Source organism: Melanerpes formicivorus, unplaced genomic scaffold, assembly GCF_026170545.1.
Source record: "Melanerpes formicivorus ecotype bairdi unplaced genomic scaffold, bMelFor1.0.p_v2 SCAF_1, whole genome shotgun sequence".
Lineage (NCBI taxonomy): Eukaryota > Metazoa > Chordata > Aves > Piciformes > Picidae > Melanerpes > Melanerpes formicivorus.
In genome coordinates this window covers 22,618,732-22,639,276 of record NW_027142353.1, presented here as the reverse complement: position 1 = coordinate 22,639,276, position 20,545 = coordinate 22,618,732, and the positions used below count along the sequence as shown (strand labels likewise).

The window sequence follows — 20,545 nt, the reverse complement described above, 5'->3', positions numbered from 1 at the left end:
TTCTCTGACCTCAAGACAAGCCACAACAGCTCAGCATCCAACCTTTCTTGCCTCTTAGCCAGGAGCAGTCCCGGAGTACTGGGGGCCCTGGCCTGTGGGTGGTCTGGGAGAGGGCTAGCTGCCTGGCTGTCACTGTGCTGACAATTTAATGTAGAGGCTATGGAGGGCTGTGGCTGGCCTCTCTTCATTTGGATGTTTACATACGGAACACTCTTGGAATGGGATTAATCTCAGGTAATTAACTTTATAGTCTATAACTTTATAGCTGCCTGTGCTTCTGCAGCAGTCGATGGAGTGAGAGGCACAACAAAGGGATGGGTTGTGTAAAATAAGACTGCCTGTCTCTCTCTGCCTTGGCAAGAGAAAGGAGTTGGACAGCCACAGGCAGGTAAAATGGATTTGTCTGAAGAGATGATGGGTGGAAACCATTGTGCCTTTTAGAGCTGAAGAGCAAACATGAGGTCTTCCTCTCTGCTGTACTGCAAGTGCAGCTGGGGCAAACAGGTGACCATCTGTGGAGTAGGCAAGGTCTAAATTTCCATATAAAATTCCTTACAAGCTGTTTGCATCGGTTGGTACTGTAGGGGAAGAAACTGTAGATCACGTCAGAGAGGCTACACTGTGTTTTACATGGAGATTGAATCCTGTCATCTCCTGTAGCTGCCCCTCCTTCTGCAGGATCTTGCCTTGTGTCATGAGTAGGTGTCTGGTTTGAACTTTGGCAGTGGTGTTTGTAGGGGTGTGTTTCTTGCCCCCCCCATCATTTGTCTTTCATCTCCCTTCTGTATTAAAGCATTTATTCTGCTCTCTTATGTGTCCTAGGTTACAATGGAGCATTTCTGGAATTTAGATTTATTACCTTCTTCAATCTCAAACTCCTTTACTATGTTTACATGTTTCGAAATTGTGGGGAATTTGCCTTTTAGGACTGTGGTTAGCACTGAGCATCTCACACTCCAATAGCTTACCCCTTCATCTCCTTCTCCTCCTCTTTGTTTGCTTGAGTCAGTGACCTCTGAAACTACTCCCTTTCATTTCCATCCTGCTGTTCAGTGACTAAATAAAGTCCCCTCTGGCTTTAATTACTCAGCTGCTCTTCTGCTCCCAGTTGAGCGTCACTGCCAGCAACTTTGCCCCCAGCCTTGGTGTGCTTTACATTTCATTGCTTCATTGTCTGCTCCCCCTCATGTGTCTTAGTGATAAAGTACTGCAGTTTTCTTGTTTGTTGGGGGTTTGTCTCTTCCCTCCCCCAGAGGAGTTTGCCTGTAATGAGGAACAGAGAGACTTTCTCTGCTGAGAGTGAGACCAGCAGCCTGCCTGTGCCAGTGCTAAGGAGTGGCCTTCCTCTTCTGCTAGTCCCTGAGCCTCTGTCCTGGCAGAAGTCAGAGCAAGACCATCTGGGAGGAGTGAGGTTGTTCCCTTCTTTTGGTGTTGACCAGCAAGATATCTGTGAAGACAGAGGAGGCTGCAGAAGCTTGGAGCTGGCTGAGGGAAGGAAAGGGCCAGGCAGCAGCCAGAAAATGCCCATTGTGTGCAATGGCTGCTGCTTGGTCATAGAATGAATCATAGAATGGTTTGGGTTGAGTAGACAACCTTAAAGATGGTCTAGTTCCAAACACCCTGCCATGGGCAGAGATGCCTTCCACTAGACCAGTTTAGTCAAAGGCCCAGACTGGTCTTCTTGGGTAAATTAAACTTTGGATAAGGCAAATCGGATCAATGGATTGGGAGGTTTTCTGTAGATGCAAGAAGAAGAAAGAGTAGTCTAGACTTACAGCCAAAATCCTTGTTTCCTGAAGGAGCTCAGAGGCAGAGAGAGGGGCTGATGTGCTATAGCTCTGTAGATGTTTACAGCTGAGGATCTGTCTGAGTTGGTGGCCGGGCCTCCCTAGCTGTATCGTAAGGATGTTGCCAGGCCTTCATGAACGTGTCCAATCCCTTCTTAATTTATGCACGTTGCTGGCATCTTGGAAATTTCCCATGGGGATGGGTTCCACTGTTGGGTTATGCAGCATGTTATGTTAGCCTAGAATCATAGAATGGGTAGTGGTTGGAAAGGACATTTGGAGATAATGGAGACCAACACCCATGCAAAGCAGGATCAACTGCGGCAGGTCACACAGGAACGCATCCAGATGGGTCTTGAAAGTCTTTAGAGGAGGAGACTCCACAATCTTTTGGGCAGCCTGTTCCAGTGCTCTGTCACTTAGAGTAGAAATTTCTTGTGTTCCCTGCTCCAAATTAGCCTTTTCCTGTGTAGGAATATGCTGAACTGCTTCAAAGTATGATTGCACTGTAACTTTTTGTCCAGCATTAATAAGATTGTGACATTTTAATCATACCAATTTATAGAAGATTGAAAAGCAAGAGAGGTGACAAGGCCTCTGGAGTTGGGGTGGATTTTGTAAAACCATTCTCAGATTGTAAGACAACCTGTTTGATTTCTAGGTGGCTCTGGGAGGAGACAACTCTGCTGTGCTCTCTAATGTCATTGATGAGCTCGTAAGGTTCCGAGCCAAGGTCCGTCATTACGCACTCGCTCTTCCAGAAGCAGACAACACTGTGCCAGTGGAGGGTGCCATGGGAGCCAAAGGACTGAAACAGGAACAAAAGGAAAAGAGGCAGCAGTTAATGCGGGAGAGAAAACCACTCCTAGAGGCTTGTGACAGTCTGCGTGGCGACCTTGCTGCCTTTGGAATCCACATACAGGTAGAGGACAGTGACCTTCTTTATGAGGCCCAGAGTTACTACGTTAAGGCAGCATTTATTCTTGCACTTCTGCCCCTTCAGCAGCTTTGTTTTGTGCCCTGTCCCCTGTACAACTGCAGTAGCAGGAGATGGAAGTCCTTGCCTGGCTGTGCTGCTGGCTTTCTCTTCTGCTCCCCCTCAGCCTCCTGCCTCCATGCAAGCTGCCCCTATTTCTTCAGTTACTAAGGTTGTGCTATTTAGACACTGAAAATATGGGAATATTCAGGAATCCCTAAGTTGCCCAGGTTCAATCCAGAAGGAGAGGCCTGAGTAATGTGTGCAATCTTTTGAACAGGCTGCAGAAGAACTGGAAAGTAAACTGATAAGACTTATGAAAGCAATGCCTTCTGTTTACTGTTTCTACATTCCCCCAAGTCCTCCTGAGAGAGACTTTTTTCCATCATTAGCATTTCCATTCCCGTCTACTCCTAAGCCATAAGCACATTCCCTGATTCCTGTACCACTTCTTTCCACCCTGCTTTCTGCTTTTAGCCTCTGCCTAATGCCACAGCTCTTTTCCTTTTCCATCAGTGTCTCCTGCTCACTAGCTTACTGTCTTCCCCTGGTTCCAGGTGCTGTATTAGTTCTTCTTGCTTCACTGCCTTTGTCACCTCTGTTCCAGCCCCTCTTGGGTTACATGCAGAATAATCCTCCACTTTTTCTCCAATGTCTTTCCCCTTCTCTCCCTCCAGTTCCCATTGCTCATTTTTCCCTCACTTGGAACTGAGCCTTGTGCAGTCTCCTTACATTGTTTTACCAATGGGAGGATATAAGGCACAATGACATTAGGGGGTGACAGCACACACCCTCTTTTATTGCTGAACATGAGAGTTGTCATTTGTCAACACACCTCTAAAAGCAAGTATGAAGTGTGGTCAGCTGTCTCAAGATGTCAGACGAAAGTGAGTGTGCTGATCCAACTGGGGTGAGGACCAAAGCACAGCAGTGGGTGAGTTACAGCTGTGAAAGCAAAGGAGGACTGTGCTAAGTTAGAACATCTGCTTCCTAAACGTGTTTGTACATAGCTAAATCCTCACTTATCTGTCAAGAAAGCTTGCAAATCCAAACAACTGGACTGAAACAAACTCTTGGAGAAGATGGCTCCCTTTTGATCTGTTTTGCAGAACAGCTGCAGCTCCACCTTCACCCTTTTGAAGATTTGTTTTGATTTGCTTTTAGAGGGATTTATGGACAGTTAATAACTTCTGAGAAATTAGCCTCGGACAGGATTCCATCCATTCCATTTATTGCTGGAGCTTTTAAAAGTATCTGAAACTTGGAATAATTTGTCTCCTGATTGGCCCAGAATAGCCTGCTCCTGAAGATGAAACACATGTGCATGTGTGAGCACGCACTGCGTGCATGTGTGAGCGCGCACTGCGTGCATCTGAACGCCTGCTTTTTTTTGCTGATGCTGAGGAATTATCTGAAGGTGTGCTGTGAAGATCACCCAGATGTTGCAAATCCCCAGAAGAGTCCTGCAAACTGAGCAATGCAGCTCTGCAGTTCTTCACACAGATTTGTCAGAGCACACACATGGCAAGATAGGGCCTTGCCCAAAGCAGAGCTCTTGCCACCCTCATGCTCAGCACAAGTGTGCTCGGCTTGGTTTGGCCAGTTGCCCTAGGCTGGCTATTGCCAGAACTGCCAGGGTAACACAGTGCCTAGCAGCTGTGCTTGCCTAATAAGCACTTGTGGAAGTAATTTGAATTTCTCTTTTCTACTCAGTCTTTGATTTCCATGAAACTTTCATGAGCTCCATGATATGCACACGGTTAACACATCCATTAATGTGCTCTGCCTCTGTCAGGTGTGGGTGAACTCAGCCAGCAGCTTCTTCAGTACATGTGCAGGGGGAAAAGCAGCAGAACAGAGGAAATACAGAAGCCTCATCTCCACTCAGTGCAGTCGACTAGGAAGCCCTGGTTTGGGGCTGGGCACTCCAGAAAGGGAGTAGCAATTTGGGGCACACTATAATAATTTAATTCCCTTAAAAATCAGCTTTGTAGAAAGGGTGATTTCTCCTTTGGCTTGTAGGTGCTGCTCCATGCAGACAGTGTTCTGGTTCTCTGAAGCTACAGAACTTGCAACAGATTAGAATATCCACCAGTCTTTTCATGTTAATACAGCATGCTTCAAATGCAAGCTGATCTGTGCTACTTAAATGAAATGTAGTAATTAGGTATTCATGCTACAACTGTTACCACTTTGAAGAACATTCAACACTGTTCTAGACTCATTTTCATGAGTCAGAGCTCACATAACATTGTCATATTTCAACCTGGAATATCGCATCCACTTCTGGGCACCCCAGTTCAAGAGGGACTGGGATCTACCTGAGAGTCCAACAGAGAACTACAAGGATGACTAAAGGACTGGAGCACTACTTTAGGAGGAGAGGCTGAGAGACCTGGGGCTTTTTAGTCTGGAGAAGACTGAGAGGGTATCTAATAAATGTATATAAATATATGAGGGCTGGGTGTCAAGTAAGGACTGCTTCTCCTCCCTTGTGCCCTATGATAGCACAAGGGGCACTGGATATAAACTACAGCACAGGAGGCTCCACCTCAATGTGAGGAGGAACTTCTTCACTGTATGTATCACAGAGCACTGGAACAGGCTCCCCAGAGAGGTTGTGGAGTCTCCTTCGCTGGAGACTTTCAAGAGCCATCTGGATGCGTACCCATGCGACCTGCACTAGATTCTGGTAGGGCAGGTGAACTCAAAGATCTCCAGAGGTCCATTTTGGCCTCTAATATCCTGTGATGCTGTGTTATTGCAGTCAACTAGCTAGATCTTAAGAGTCATAAATGCTCAGTTGGACAGCAATATTCTTTCAGAAGTTAAGGTGCCGCTGTCATGTTTGCAGCAACAGGCTGCTATCCTACAAGCTGGGGGGATCAAATACATTAGGCAACACATTCTCACTTGTTGGCCCTCACAGCGGTTTTTCATGTATGTGAGCCATGTAAAAATGGAAATGCAGTTACCGGAGTTCCACAGAAGCTCCTCATGGGAGAGAAGCTTCACACTGCTGCAGCACCTTCTCCTTAGGAGGTGACGTTTCTGTTGTGTTTGAGTTTCCTTAACTGGAAAGAATTGTTAGTAACAGTGGCATTCCTGCAAGAGGGCAGTGCCATCTCGCTTACCTAGCTGGGTTAATAGTTTTGCTGTGTGAAGCTCGTTTAAAACCTGTGCCTCCAAGTATCTACAAATATATGGTACTTCTGTGAGCCAGACTGCTGAGACTGACCCACTTACTATTTCTTACAGGACAGAGCTGCTGTTTCAACTTGGGAAATCAAGGAAGGAGGGGAAGCAGAGCAGCAGACTGAGAAATAAAGTTATCTGTGGAGATGTTTTCTGTATTCCAGTTGCTTTGGCAACAGTTGTAAATATTGTTTCCAAATAAACTTGTTGGGATGGAGTGGCAAATGAAGATAAATGATAATCTGAGCAAAACCCTCCACACTACTACTAGGTAAATAAATACAGGACTCACAGCAGGTGTGTAGGCAATGCAGGTGGTGGAAGCATCCAAAATATAGGGCAGTAGGGAAGCAGCTCTGGTGTCTGACACATGCAGTAGTATCTTCTTTTGCAGGAAGTGTGCCAGCTGAGGCTGATGCCCCCAGTTGATGCCTGACTGACCCTGCACCCTGCTTTGCTGAGCTGGCTCCAAGAATTGAAACAGTGAAGACAGAGGCAAGAACTTAGGCCTGGCTTTAAGGGTGAAAACAGTTTTATGCCCAACTAGTTTAAACACTTGCATTCGCCTGAGACACCAAAAGAGGTATTGAGACTTGAGATATTTCCTTATTGCAGCATTGCTGGCTTAGTGCTGCAAAATCTTTAACTGCAGGGGTGCAGTACTGTGGTGGTTTGAGCCTTAACTGGGATTTAAGAACTCAGATGGTGGGGCAATCCCTCCCCTGCTTCCCCCTCCCCCACCTCTAACAAAAAGAAGGAAAGAAAGGGAAATAAGGAAAAAAAAGGAGGAGGTAAATCTACTGAAAAATAATTTGGAGTCGGTTTGGAAGTAGAGAGGTAAAAGTTTTCTTTAAAAAATAAAAATAATATATTAAAAAATAACAGTAACAGGAAGGGTTCACAAGGTAAAGGAACAACGACAGAGCGGGAGAATATATACACAAAACCAGCAGTCCTTTGAAGATGCAGCAGGGAGAAAACACCAGGCCTGACCACGTGGCAGAGAAACAGGAAAGCAGCAGCAACTCAGTCCTCTTGTCCAGGCAAGGCAGAAGCAAAATAAAGAGAGCAAATGGCTGCAGTGGCTTCCTTTTTATAGGCTTGCTGGATAGGGAGGGGGAGCGGAACAGACTGTTTCCCAAGGGAAAAGCCCCGCTCTGGGGAGGGCAAGGCTCTCACAAGCCCTCTCTCCCCTGCCGCTTTCAGGATGGGCAGAACCCCATCACAGGTACCCTGTTACCTTGGTACTTGGTATCTTTTCAGTTTGCTTCTGCGCAGAATACATTGAGCTTTCCCTAGCACTGGAAGTGCAGCATGCTCAGGCTCTCTCCATCAGAAGGGGGAAGATAAAATTAGCATGTTTAGTTACTGCCTGGTCAGTTGCATTTTTTTGCCATGTTTGTGTTTAAAAAAATAATTCCCTGGATAGCGTGGCTGTGAGTAGCTGCAGAGGACACTGCTTTACACCAGGGGTAAAGGCCGAGCTTGCGTGGGGCTTGTACTTACCTACTGGCACACTTTACTTCCAAGAATTTATGAAAACAAAACCAAGACCATGGGTTCATCCACAAGGAGTTTAATCTGAAAATATAATTCACACAAGTAATCAGTTAAAAAAGATAAAGGCTTCCTTTTACACTGTCGAGAACAAAATGTGCAGCTGTTTCTCCGCTCCCTTCGTGGTTGTTGGTACTCCTGAACCTGACGGAAGGGGTCTTCATTAGCACTCTGCCAGATGCTTATTTGGCACTGTGGGTATTTCAAATGTGCCAGTGCCTGTGCTGCTTTGGTAAACTAAAAAGAACGGTGAAGAGTCAGCTTGGCTTCTGTGGGAAATGAGTGGAGCACACCAAACAAAGTACACGTAATTCATTTGTTACTATTTTTATTTCCTACCAAAACAAACTGCTACATTTCCAGAATGTTCAAAAATTGTAACAATTTGTATACATTAGTGAGTAACAGAGTTACAACTTGTGTAGATTTGAAAACCAGCAGGACAGGTTGAAATTGGTACCGAGATCTGTTAATTGATTGACTTTGCCTACAAACGCCAGTTAGATTACAATACCACTGATGTTCTAAATACAAACCCAGCATGTTCATTTCTAGAAGAAATCTAGTAGCTGTTTTAAAATCACTTTTAATTTTCTGATTTCATTTAAAAGGAGTCAGGCTTCCAAAGCAGTTTTGGGGGGGGGTTAAACAATAGTAGCTTAGCTTCCCCAAAGACCCAGACAGTTTACAAAACTGCTGAAGTTAAACACCAAAACCCCCTCTCTTATCAGTAGACTTTGCTCTAATCTAAAAAGCCTGTGAACCCTCATAGACAAAACAAACATTAAAAAACCTATTTTAAAAATAGGCAGCTGGTTTAAAAAGAAAAACAAACAAACAAAATGCATTGGGGTGAGGTAGTAGTCACAGTGCATCCAGAAATATCAGCTATAAGGACTGAAGGGAAATAGTTGGAGCTGCCGTTCTGATTCCAGGTGCTTTCTTGGGCAGCTATTGCAAGCCTGACTAGTATGCATGACACCACACTCCAGTCTAGAGCTAGATCACTGGAAGAGTGTTTGCAATAAATACAACATCTGTTGCAATAACTAGACACATTATATGCTTGTTCCTGTGCTTTAAGGAGTATATACACCAGGAGTTCAATTACAGGGTCAAGGGCAGTAGCCAGGTAAATGTATTTCACATGAACTTGTCCCTCTCTCCAGATTGGTTCAATGCCTATGGAATTTGACTGAGTTTTCAAACATTTGAGCAGTGATATTATGCAAAATCCCACCCAAATTTCCCTTTATACCCAACACTCATCTGCCCTGCCAGCCAGCCAGCCAGTCATGACCCAACAGTAGAAGTCCCATCTGTCGTGCTCAGGATCAAGCAGAAAGTCCCTAAACCCAAGTGCTGCACTTGGAGCTCTCACAGCAACCACCATTTTTCTATTGCTGCCTTTGACTTGCAGCATACAGCTGCCTGCACAACGCTGGGAGATTCAAGTATGTGCTGCTGGCTGCATTTTGTTCCTTCAATTCATATGCCTGCTGGTCAGTAGTTAGCTACCTCTGCATCTATACGCTGATCTCAAGAGCTCCACTCAGCAGGCGCTGTGAGCTTTAAAAGCAATTCACTCCTTCATGATCACTGAGTGTTTAGCCAAGTCAAGTTAGGCAGCACTAAGCTTCTTTACCCTGCCTAGTACCGCTCCAAATGACAATTTCGAAGTTCATCATACTGAGTTCTGCATGAGTCAAGGCCAGCTAAAGGAATAGAAAACATGTTTTATTCAGGTAAGTGTCATTACTGTTTAATGCTAAGATAACCTACAGTACATCCTTATTCTGCAGTGGAGGAACCTTTCTAAAAAGAAAACACGACCCCAAACCCCAGACTTGGCAGGGAGGGGAGCCTCATCATCACAAATGCTGCCTCTGGGACTGGGAATGGGAAAAGGCAACTAATTACATTCAAAAACCTACAGCAACTCTCATGCATTCCCTTTCCAAAGAGGCTTGCTTTTTGCTGCTTATCAAACTAGCATGGCAAAAATATAAAAAAAATGAAGTGCAATAGCTAATTCTAGACAGAGGGTCTAAGAATGGAAACATGACAACCTTGGTGCAATCCAAGTATTTCAGTTGAGCTGGTGGAAGAATTTTTAAGTATCAAGTGCATTTATGTTTTTATTTTTGCTGTCCATGTTTCAGTTATTGCTCAATAACTATCAAAAAGAACAGAGGAATACTTTCAGTTTAGCTTTATTATATTATTACAGATCTGCAACTACATCTTACTTCAGCCCAAACAGTTCTGTATTCCAAACTCTTAAAAAATATCTACATTAACCATATCTTTCTATTCTTAAAAATAAAATTAAAAGGAATCATCTACCTAGCATACCAATGCTGCTACAGCTCCTGAAGGGGTGCATTACTTAGGTCGATTCTATGGTAAATGCAATTACTCTCGCAGTCATTGTTCTTCCTTTCCTTCTTCTCTGCTGCTTTGGCTTCAGGTTTCAAAGAGTTTGTTAAAAGCTGTTCCGACTTCTGAAACCATGTCAGAGGCAGTCATTGAACGTCCAAATTTTTGAAAGGCTTGGTGATTACACTGCCTCGTGAGAGAGCAAGCGCCAAATGCAGCCACCAGGAAGGGGTTTTGACTAGAAGGAAATAAATAAAATCATCGTTATAAACAAACCCTGAACATTCTCGTCTAATTCATAAGGTGCTGGAGGGAAGGGAGGCCATCCAGAGGGACCTTGACAGGCTGGAGAGGTGGGCACAAGCCAACCTCATGAAGTTCAATAAGAGCAAGTGCAGGGTCCTGCATCTGGGTCGAGGCAATCCCAGGGTAGTGACTGGCTGGAAAGTAGCCCTGAGGAGAGAGACTTGGGGGTGCTTGTGGACAAGAACATGAGCTCTCAATGTGCACTTGCAGCCCGCAAAGCCAATCAGATCCTGGGCTGCATCAGGAGAAGTGTGGCCAGCAGGTCGAGGGAGGTGATCCTCCCCCTCTACTCAGCCCTGGTGAGACCCCACCTGGAGTACTGTGTCCAGTTCTGGAGCCCCTATTACAAGAGGGATGTGGAGGTGCTGGAACGTGTCCAGAGAAGGGCCATGAGGATGATCAGAGGGCTGGAGCACCTCTCCTATGAGGACAGACTGAAGGAGTTGGGGCTGTTCAGTCTGCAGAAGAGAAGGCTCCGAGGTGACCTAGTTGTGGCCTTCCAGTATCTGAAGGGGACCTACAGGAAGGCTGGGGAAGGACTTCTCAGGATCTCAGGTAGTGACAGGACTAAGGGGAATGGAATGAAGCTGGAGGTGGGGAGATTCAGGCTAGATGTGAGGAGGAGGTTCTTCACCATGAGAGTGGTGAAACCCTGGAATGGGTTGTCCAGGGAGGTGGTCGAGGCCCCGTCCCTGGAGGTGTTTAAGAGCAGGCTGGATGAGGCTCTGGGCAGCCTGATCTAGTGTGGGGTGTCCCTGCCCATGGCAGGGGGGTTGGAACTAGATGATCCTTGTGGTCCCTTCCAACCCTGAATGATACTATGATACTATGATAATCTTTGCACTCATAAATGTTTGTCAACATTGTCTGGAAGGCTTCGTGGGCAAACATCCGTGTGCACTGGACTCTCCCACTGTACAGCACCTTTGGCTGAATCTTTGAATGGGGGTTTCTTTTTTCTTTTAAAACATTTCCATGGCACAGTGTGACTGAGTGGGTACACTGACAGCTACAGACCACAGAAGAAATTAAGGCACATTCTCTTAATGCCTCCTATATGCTTATGAAAAGCCTAAGAGAATGTACCCAGCCCCAGTCTTCAAGTGCTGAACCTCCTCCAGAGGAGACCGCACAGTGCTGCCACTTCCAAAGTATCTTCTCAATGCCTGGGCCCAGGATCTGGTTCTGCTGTCTTACAGCACCAGAGCAGAGGGAAACAAGCACAGAAAAAAATCAGCAGCCAGCCCAGGGCTCCAGCTGCTGGCTAGTTAAAAACTTCACAAAGCTCAGGCATGGCTGGGTCAGAGCTGCTTGTCAGTTGGTGAGGACCTACTGATTCCACGTTTGTGAAGGATCATGATGCAAAACACAGGCAAAGCAGAACACAAGTTTACAACTGGGTAGAACTACCAGGATAGCTTTGAGTATCTTTTCCTTAAAAGCATCAACTTCATGCACCCATCAAGGTGTAGGACTGAATACTGAAGTCATCTTGAGAGTCAATTCTGTATGCCCCAAGACTCTGAAACAATAATGCATGAAGCATGGACAACAAATGAGGAGCTGGCAGCCTTGTTACAGCAGGAAAGTTATGATGTAGTTGCCATCACAGAAACGCAGTAGGATGACTCATAACTGGAGCACTGTAATTGATGGCTACAGACTCCTCAGGAGAGACAGGTGAGGGAGAAGGGGTGGAGGGGTGGCCCTGTACATCAGGGAGGCTCTAGATGCCATGGAACTAGAGATCAGGGATGATCAGGTTGAGTGCCTGTGGGTGAAAATTAGAGGGAAGACCAACAAAGCAGACATCCTGGTTGGAGTCTGTTATAGACCACCCAACCAGGATGAAGAGGTTGATGAATTATTCTATAGGCAGCTAGAGGCTGTCTCAAGACCACCAGACCTTGTTATTATGGGCAACTTTAACCTGCCTGATATCTGCTGGGAACTCAGCAGAGGGGAGGCAGTCTAGGAGGTTCTTAGAGTATCTGGAAGATAGCTTCTTATCCCAGCTGCTTTGTGAGCCTACCAGGGGTGAGGCTCTGCTTGACCTCCTTTTTTCAAACACTGAATTTTCAACATGCAGCCAAGCTAAGAGGGGCAGCAACAAAACCTCCACTCTGGACTTCTGGAGGGCAGACTTCAGGTTACTTAAGGGACTAACTCAGAAGGTTCCTTGGGAAACAGCCCTTAAAAACAAAGGGGTACAGGAGGGCTGGGCCTACTTCAAGAAAGAAATCTTGAAGGCTCAGGACCAGGCTGTGCCAATGTGCCGGAAGATGAGCCGCCGGGGCAGACAGCCAGCCTGGATGGCAATGAACTTCTAATGGAATTAAGGGAAAAAAAGAGGGTGTATCATCTTTGGAAGGAAGGAGAGGTAACCCATGGAATGTTTAAGGATGTTGCTAGGTTATGTAGGAAAAAAATTAGAGAGGCAAAAGCTCATTTAGAGCTTAGGCAGGCCACTGCTGTGAAGGACAACAAAAAATCCTTCTACAAATATATTAATGGCAAGAGGAGCGGCAAGGACAACCTCCACTCCTTAGTGAACATGGAGGGGAATATTGTAACAAAAGATGAGGAAAAGGCAGAGGTGCTTAACACCTTCTTTGCCTCAAATTTTAATAGCAGGATAGGTTGTCTTCCAGACAACTAGCCTCCTGAGCTGGCAGATGGAGTCAGGGAGCAGTATAGTTCCCCTGTGATCCAGGAGGAATTAGTTAGAGACCTACTCAGCCACTTGGATCCCCACAAGTCCATGGGACAGGATGGGATCCATCCTAGGGTGCTGAGAGAGCTGGCAGATGAGCTGGCCAAGCCACTCTCCATCATTTTTCAACAGTCCTGGCTCACTGGAGAGGTCCCTGATGACTGGAAGCTGGCCAACCCGATGCCCATCCACAAGAAGGGCTGGAAGGAGGAGCCAGGGAATTACAGACCTGTCAGCCTGACCTCAGTGCCTGGCGAGATTATGGAACAGGTCATCTTGAGTGCAATCACACAGCACCTACAGGATGGCCAAGGGATCAGGCCCAGCCAACATGGATTAAGGGTCAGGCAGGTCCTGCCTGACCAACCTGATCTCCATCTATGATCTGGTGACCCATCTGGTGGATGGGGGGAGGGCTGTGGATGTAATCTACCTGGACTTCAGCAAAGCCTTTGACACCATCCCCCACAGCAAACTCCTGGCCAAGCTGTCAGCCCATGGCTTGGACAGCAACACTCTGTGCTGGGTTAGGAACTGGCTGGAGGGCTGTGCCCAGAGAGTGATGGTGAATGGTGCCACATCCAGCTGGCAGCCAGTCACTAGTGGTGTGCCCCAGGGATCAGTGCTGGGCCCCATCCTCTTTAACATCTTCATTGATGATCTGAATGAGGGGATTGAGTCAATCATCAGTAAAGTTTGCAGATGACACCAAGCTGGGGCAGGAGTTGATCTGTTAGAGGGTTGGAGAGCTCTGCAGAGGGACCTCGACAGGCTGGACAGATGGGCAGAGTCCAGCGGCATGAGATTTAACACATCTAAGTGCTGGGTTCTGCACATTGAACACCACAACCCCATGAAGTGCTACAGGCTGGGGTCAAGTGGCTGGAGAGCAGCCAGGCAGAAAGGGAGCTGGGGGTATTGGTTGACAGCAGGCTGAACATGAGCCAGCAGTGTGCTCAGGTGGCCAAGAAGGGTAATGGCATCCTAGCCTGTATCAGGAACAGTGTGGCCAGCAGGAGCAGGGAGGTCATTCTGCCCCTTTACTCAGCACTGGTTAGGCCACAGCTTGAGTCCTGTGTCCAGTTCTGGGCCCCTCAGTCTAGGAAAGATGTTGACTTGCTGGAACGTGTCCAGAGAAGGGCAACAAAGCTGATGAGGGGTTTGGAGCACAAGCCCTATGAGGAGAGGCTGAGGGAGCTGGGGTTGCTTAGCTTGGAGGAGGCTCAGGGGAGACTTTGTTGCTGTCTACAACTACCTGAAAGGAGGTTGTAGCCAGGTGGGGGTTGGTCTCTTCTTATAGGCAACCGGCACCAGAACAAGAGGACACAGTCTCAAGCTGCACCAGGGGAGGTTTAGGGTGGATATTGGGAAGAAATTCTTCATAGAGAGAGTGATTTGCCATTGGAATGGGCTGCCTGGGGAGGTGGTGGAGTCACCATCACTGGAAGTGTTTAAAAAGAGACTGGCTGGGGTGCTTGGTGCCATGGTTTAGTTGATTAGATGGTACTGGATGATAGGTTGGACACAATCTCGAAGGTCTCTTCCAACCTGGTCTATCCTGTTCTAAAGGCTGTGGGCTTCTGGCCTCAAGTCAGTTAGAGCTCCTATTTCTTAGGTTACTGCCTGACTCCAAAGGAATCACAATAGCATCCTGTCCACTTAACAGAAGAACCCTCCCTACTGTGCCATTAGCACCCCTAAAAGCTGGTACAAACTCAAGTGTTTCAAAATCCTGCTCTGCACAGGCCCCTTTTGAAACTTCAGAGCCTGGCAAAAGCATGGAAGGACTGACTGAGGTGCCTGCAGTGCAGTCCACAAGCTGATGTCCTGATTAATGGAACCCAAAAATCTCCTCATTTCCTGAAACACTTGAGATAAAAACAGGACTGATAGAACAGGTGTTTTGAGAAGGATCATCTTACCACCACCACCACAGAAGACACAAAGTATTGCTAATGGCCATTATATTCTCCCACATTTTCTTCATCTATAAAATAAAGGATTTGAGCAAGCTGTTTGGAAAAGTCACAGGAGGCTGAATCAGGAGAGCCTGAAGTACACCTGCTGCATTTGCTAATCTTTCAAACCATTTAATACCATGCAAAAAGGAAGTCACCCTCTTAATGAAGCAAAACAGAATTCCTCCTGCTGCAACTTCAGATACACAATCTTAGTTTCATTTTTCATCCAGGGGATGATAGGTTTCAGAATTTTGAAGTCTGGTTCAACTGTTCCCTCCTTCTTCCCAAGGGATCATAGTGCAGTGCTCTCACCACAAGGAAAGTACAGACCAGTTAACTCCTACAGACATTTGAAGGTGTGTATGTGTAACCGAACGACTACAGATGATCTTCACTCCTTAAGCTTCAATAGATCATTTGTTTTTCGGAAGGGGGATTGTTAGTCCTTAACAGTTTGTGCCAATCTACCTTTCAACTTTAAAGCAGCGACTTTCACAGGAGGACAATGTGGCTACATGGACCAGACAGGAACTGGCATAAGTTAACAGAAGAGCCAACACCTGCAGTCACATGGCTGCTTCGGCTATGACCAAACTGAACTGCCATTTGGCCTTAAAATGGTTACCCTCTCTGAAACACCCTTTTATGTGCAAGGTCCAACTTACCTGCTCCATGGAATTACTTAGATACAACACAAGAGGATTCACCACATTGTAAGAACAAAGCTAAATGACACGTTTTTCTGATTTATAAAGATGTTACTGATGGTGACTAACACTTAATTTTCTTCCTACTTTCTGCCAACACAGAATTTTTGAAAACATGCATCCTTTAAAACCAGTGCAGGTTCACACCTTTCTGCTTCAGACTTAAGAGATGCTAGATTACTGAAGAGTTTGTCTTATTACAATTGTAACTAGTATGTAGATTTCTTACAACGACATGAATGCCTTGGTCTCCACGACTCCAGTTTCACTTAGAGGTTTCTGTAACAGGCCTACACCAGTTGCCATAGAAGAACACACCCACAGACTCAATTAAGATATTATTAATTAATATTCATACCCATTTGTTTTTTCTGCTCCAGCAAGAAATGCCCAGTGTGCTAAGACTCCAAGAGAACCAGACAGGAGGTCCCCCTGTCCACCACATCTCCGGCTGCTTCCTTCGTGACTGCATACAAGTACTATGGACAGACAAACAAACAAGAAAGAATCATCTGCATTTTTCTGCTGTTTGCAATGTGAGGGTTAACCTCTCAGGCACCCAGCAATCAACAGGTGCTGGATTATCACAGACAGCAGCATAGACGCAAATATGCCATCTTAAACACATTACATTTAAAAGATACTTTTCTAATTGCTTTTCAGCCTGCACAATGTATATTGGCTTTCCCCACTTGATTGGTCTGCACAGAAGATTCAGTCACTGTGACTCACATGAACCCATGCTGCTAGGATGAGCCTGGATCCTGTCCCTCCACAACACCATGGCACAAACACCACTCTCCAGAGACTCTGACCTTCGGTTTTCACATGTAAATGAAGGTGTTTTGCAAAGAGCAACTGCAAAACAGAACTAAAATCTCAAAATCTTCTGCCATGCCTATCAGAAAGATATTTTACTGAATACAGCCTTTTCCCTAGGCTTTGTAAAAACCACATGCAGAGGCGTCTCTTTTTTCGTCGATCAACAGCGTCCTCAGCATCCCTGGATGTTTCTGTCAGTAGTGTCACTGGATAAGCTCTGTCACAATACCCGATACTGCATTTCTATTTGAACATACAAAGGGCCCTGGTCAAACTGATTTCTTTGTGAAGTTTTATGAAGAACATGCAAATGATTTCAACAAATATAACTCCTTTGCTCTCCACTCTCAACAAGCCCAAGCAGGAATCCTGAAGGACACATAAGGCACACAAAGAAAACAGCACTGATTCTGCTACCAAACTCCCTTTGTATGTACGTGTCTACCCCCAGCTTTCTTTCATGCTCAGCTCTGAGAAAAACAAACAAACCAACCAGGAGAAATCTATTTCCCTCTCCTAGGAGAATGGAGGAGATGGGAGAATCACTTGTGACCAAGTAGTGATCCTCAGCACCTCCAGTCAGCTAGTGCAGAGCTGCTGAGGTTCAGGACTAAGAACATGATGGTTTGTGCACTCCTGAGCACGCCAGGTGCACAAGCAAAGTATAAAGAAAGACACTGCTTGGACAACAGCTCTTACCTCAATTTTCTCTAGTCATTTGGGTTGGGTTTCTCCAAGATACACAAACAGAAAAGCTGAACTGTTTTAGAAGGAGTACTAGCTGCATTTTTAAAAGCTATTTTTCTCTTGCAAAATAATGGGAAAAAATCTGCACAGAATTGAAGGACATCTTAAATAATAAGAGGTAAAAAAGATCTGTAATGCAAGTAGGACCTTTCCCATTCATGAGCATAGTTCATTTCTGCTTTTTTGTTACTTGCTGCAGCAAAGACCTGTACTTCACTTCTATGTCCTACTGATTTTTCCAGCAGTAATTGCTGGGCTTGCGAGTTGTGCATTTTTGCTGCCACTGAGAGGGCAAAGATTCATCAGTCACCAGGAACGCGGCAGACACTGCTGCAGCCTTGCCAGCAGTTAATTTTCCCAATCACTCTTCTCCCCTCCCCCCTCCTCCCCAAATTAGGATTCTGGATGTGTTTCTCAGGGAGCAGTAGTTAATGTCAAATTTCACAAGTGTAATGCTCTTCTGAGTTAGCTATTTGAAGAAGGCATGCCCTTTTAGGTGGCATGGGTTATTTCCCTTCTTTCAAAAAATACAGTGCTTTGGAGAAATTACCTCTAATTCTGCTACTTTGAAGATGGTATCTCACAGGATTTTCACTTTGAGGGCTTGAACTCCTGGCAGGAGGCAGGATGGAAATCCTCTGTTCAAAAGCTTTGGGGCCTTCTGACTGACAGCTGAGCACAAGCCCCTGCTTATTAACTGTATGTCACCATCTGCCACTATTTGTAGCCCCACAACCTTCCAGTCAGTTTTGAGCTATACAGGAAAGCAAGATCTCCTCAAACTAGGCCAATTGTAATATCCTGCTACAGGAAAATAAAAAAGTGATCTTTTGTTAGTATTTTTTTTAAAAAAGTAGGTCTCAAGTATGTGCAGACTACCTCACAGGCAACAACAGAAAGTAGACCTCCGTACGCTGCAAAGAGATGCTGAAAAACAAATCCGCGCAATGCCTTCAAAGCAGCAGAATTACTGGAAATTCACTTGAGTGAGTGAGGGAAAAAGTATAACACTTGGGCTTCTTGCATAGAGGCTCAGTTCCTCAAAGAACATCTCAAAATAAAAGGATGACAAACAGCACAACAGGCAATGGGGAAAGGAATGAAAAACTCCTCTGAAGTATAGTCACTGTTAGAAGCTTTTAAAATAAAAGCAGGAATCCCACACTACCATCAAGACATGCTGACATACTGCCAAATCCACAAAGGACAAAGTCTTCCTGAAGCTTTTTCCAGCTCTCTTCTAGAACAACAAAAATAAAACTGCCACCCTCCCACTCCTGCAATCCAACATCCCCCACTAAATGTCTGTGACCCGCTGTGAAGACAGCTCAAGCAGCTCTTTCAAGGATCACAGGGGTGACATCCTTATGTGCTGCACTGAGCAGTGACAACCAGTGACAACATTACAAGACTTCAATTAGATGGGTATGACTGAATAGTCAGCGATGATGCCGAGAAGGGGGGGAAGTTCTATCCCTCAGAGAGTTGCAGAACAAAGTATTTCTATAAGGACAAAGTACTTTTCAGTCCATCGCTCATCGAGGCTATGCCACATTCAACTAGGGATGAACACCTGCATCAGAAAGCCTAGAAAATATGGCTCTTGGAATAGCTGAGGAGACCAAGACATTGGACAACAGAGAAACTGTAAAGACAGAAATCACCGCAATGTGTCAATGTTGAAAGGCAGCAGCACAGGCCACTTGAGGTCAGTCAATTAGTTTGACACCAGTCTCAGTCAAACTAATGGAGAGGTTCATCTGGTAGTTCAACTGATAGACCTTAAGAGATGGAAACACACAACTAATGCCACTCAAATTGTCTGCTGGGGCAGGGTGTCTTGGTTTGTTTTTTAATAGGTTTGGGAAACCAAAGCTGGTATCTTTATTACACAGGGTGATAATTTCAACAATATCTCAGCCATTAAAATGCATATAAATATTGTAGAGTTGTATGCAGCAAATACATCACCTCCCTCACATAGTCACACTGATTTCTTCTAATCCCATGGAAAAAAAATCTGAACTAAACTACGGGTTCAACAGAAACAAAAAAATGAAGGCTGTCACATACTCACAGAATATTGGAGAAGCAAAAATTAGGAAGTTTTAAACTCCACACAAAATTCTGCCCCATACTTGCTGGGTGACTATGGCCAAGTCATTTAGTAGCTCTATGTTCAATATATTTCAGGCTATAAAATAAGTTACCATCACTGTCTTTTCAACACTCCTTGAAGATAAGGTGAGCATTAGCATTTGGGTAAGCATTCAGAGCATGGTGTCATACTTAACTATACCATCACCATCATGTTTTAAGCTGAAAGAACTCCCAGCCCTGACTGTGCTGGCAGATCAAAGCCCAGACAAATGACCCATTTACAGGTATTGTATGATTAATTTAAAAACAGTCTGTTATGTAACTGAAAATAGCTGTCCTCTCTTTGAAGTGGGGGGGGGGGAAGGGGGGAAAGAACTTTGCAGTTTTGCTGTGATCAACTGCTGTGAGTTAACTGAAACACAGATTTTGACATGGCAGTACACAGGCAGCCCTACTTACAGCAATAGTTCCTAGACACATTACAGTTAGAAAACCAAAGGCCCATAGAGTTTACAAAGCAATGTATGCCTGTGTGTTCTTGACTAACAGTGTTCACACTGTAGTGAAAAACACCCAAACACTCAGGGATTCATTCTTCATGTTTGTATTTGGAGCAGAGAATGTGAAATCTGGGATAGGTTGCCAAGGCTAAACATGTAATACTGATAATGATGAAGAAGGCTGAAGAGCCTATGTGAAACCATCACATTTACTGACACTGCAGACCAAAAGACAGCCTGGACATTAGAATTTAATTCTTGAATCTCAGACAACCTCAACAAGCTCTTTGTACTTGGTTTTCCTCTTACTGAGCAGGACTACTGCTCTGGTCCCAATGTCCTTGGCAATCCATGTATGAAAGGTACAACCATTCTTATTTCTGGTATGATCCAGACGGATTGGATCAGCTAACATCAGCTACCCCACAGTACAGCAAATACTCTTGTTTAATTAAAAGGCTTAAGAATTCCATTTTCTATGCAAGACAAAGTAGCTATCAAGGACCATTTTGCTCCACCAAATGCAAGGTTCAGGTTTAGATCATTGCTGCATCTCTTACTGATACACATCTCTGACCTGGCCCATACTCATATAGCAAGAAACCTATCTTTCTCCCTTTTGCAAGTTAGTTCACAAAAGCACATGGCTGGATACTGTGGACTCCCAGAGTGCACACAGACAGGGAAACTAAGATTAATGACTTTGGCTGGAGAAATCACTTAACTGATGTGGAAAATGTAAGCTGGCTTCTATATAAAGGTGCTTATATTCTTATACTCCCTAATCACACTTTT

General features: G+C 45.2%; 2 protein-coding genes across 10 annotated transcripts in view; one reads left to right on the top strand and one right to left on the bottom strand.

The window, feature by feature from the left end:
• The window catches only part of CARS2 (cysteinyl-tRNA synthetase 2, mitochondrial), a 54,025-nt gene extending 46,294 nt beyond the window's left edge, over nt 1-7,731 (top strand). For 4 of the 5 annotated variants that reach the window (XM_068170799.1, XM_068170761.1, XM_068170707.1 and 1 more), the window contains 2 exons: nt 2,449-2,709; nt 6,022-7,731. In XM_068170799.1, coding sequence (XP_068026900.1) covers nt 2,449-2,709; nt 6,022-6,090 — 330 coding nt within the window. In that variant the 3' untranslated portion in view covers nt 6,091-7,731. The remainder of the gene's footprint in view (nt 1-2,448; nt 2,710-6,021) is intronic. The other variant, XR_010992794.1, reaches the window with a different exon arrangement.
• Nucleotides 7,732-7,826: 95 nt separating this feature from the next.
• NAXD (NAD(P)HX dehydratase) overlaps nt 7,827-20,545 on the bottom strand; it is a 50,519-nt gene continuing 37,800 nt past the window's right edge. For 4 of the 5 annotated variants that reach the window (XM_068170679.1, XM_068170527.1, XM_068170649.1 and 1 more), the window contains 2 exons: nt 15,940-16,060; nt 7,827-10,132 (listed from right to left, as the gene is read on the bottom strand). In XM_068170679.1, the coding sequence (XP_068026780.1) occupies nt 9,982-10,132; nt 15,940-16,060 (272 nt within the window). In that variant the 3' untranslated portion in view covers nt 7,827-9,981. The remainder of the gene's footprint in view (nt 10,133-15,939; nt 16,061-20,545) is intronic. The other variant, XM_068170568.1, reaches the window with a different exon arrangement.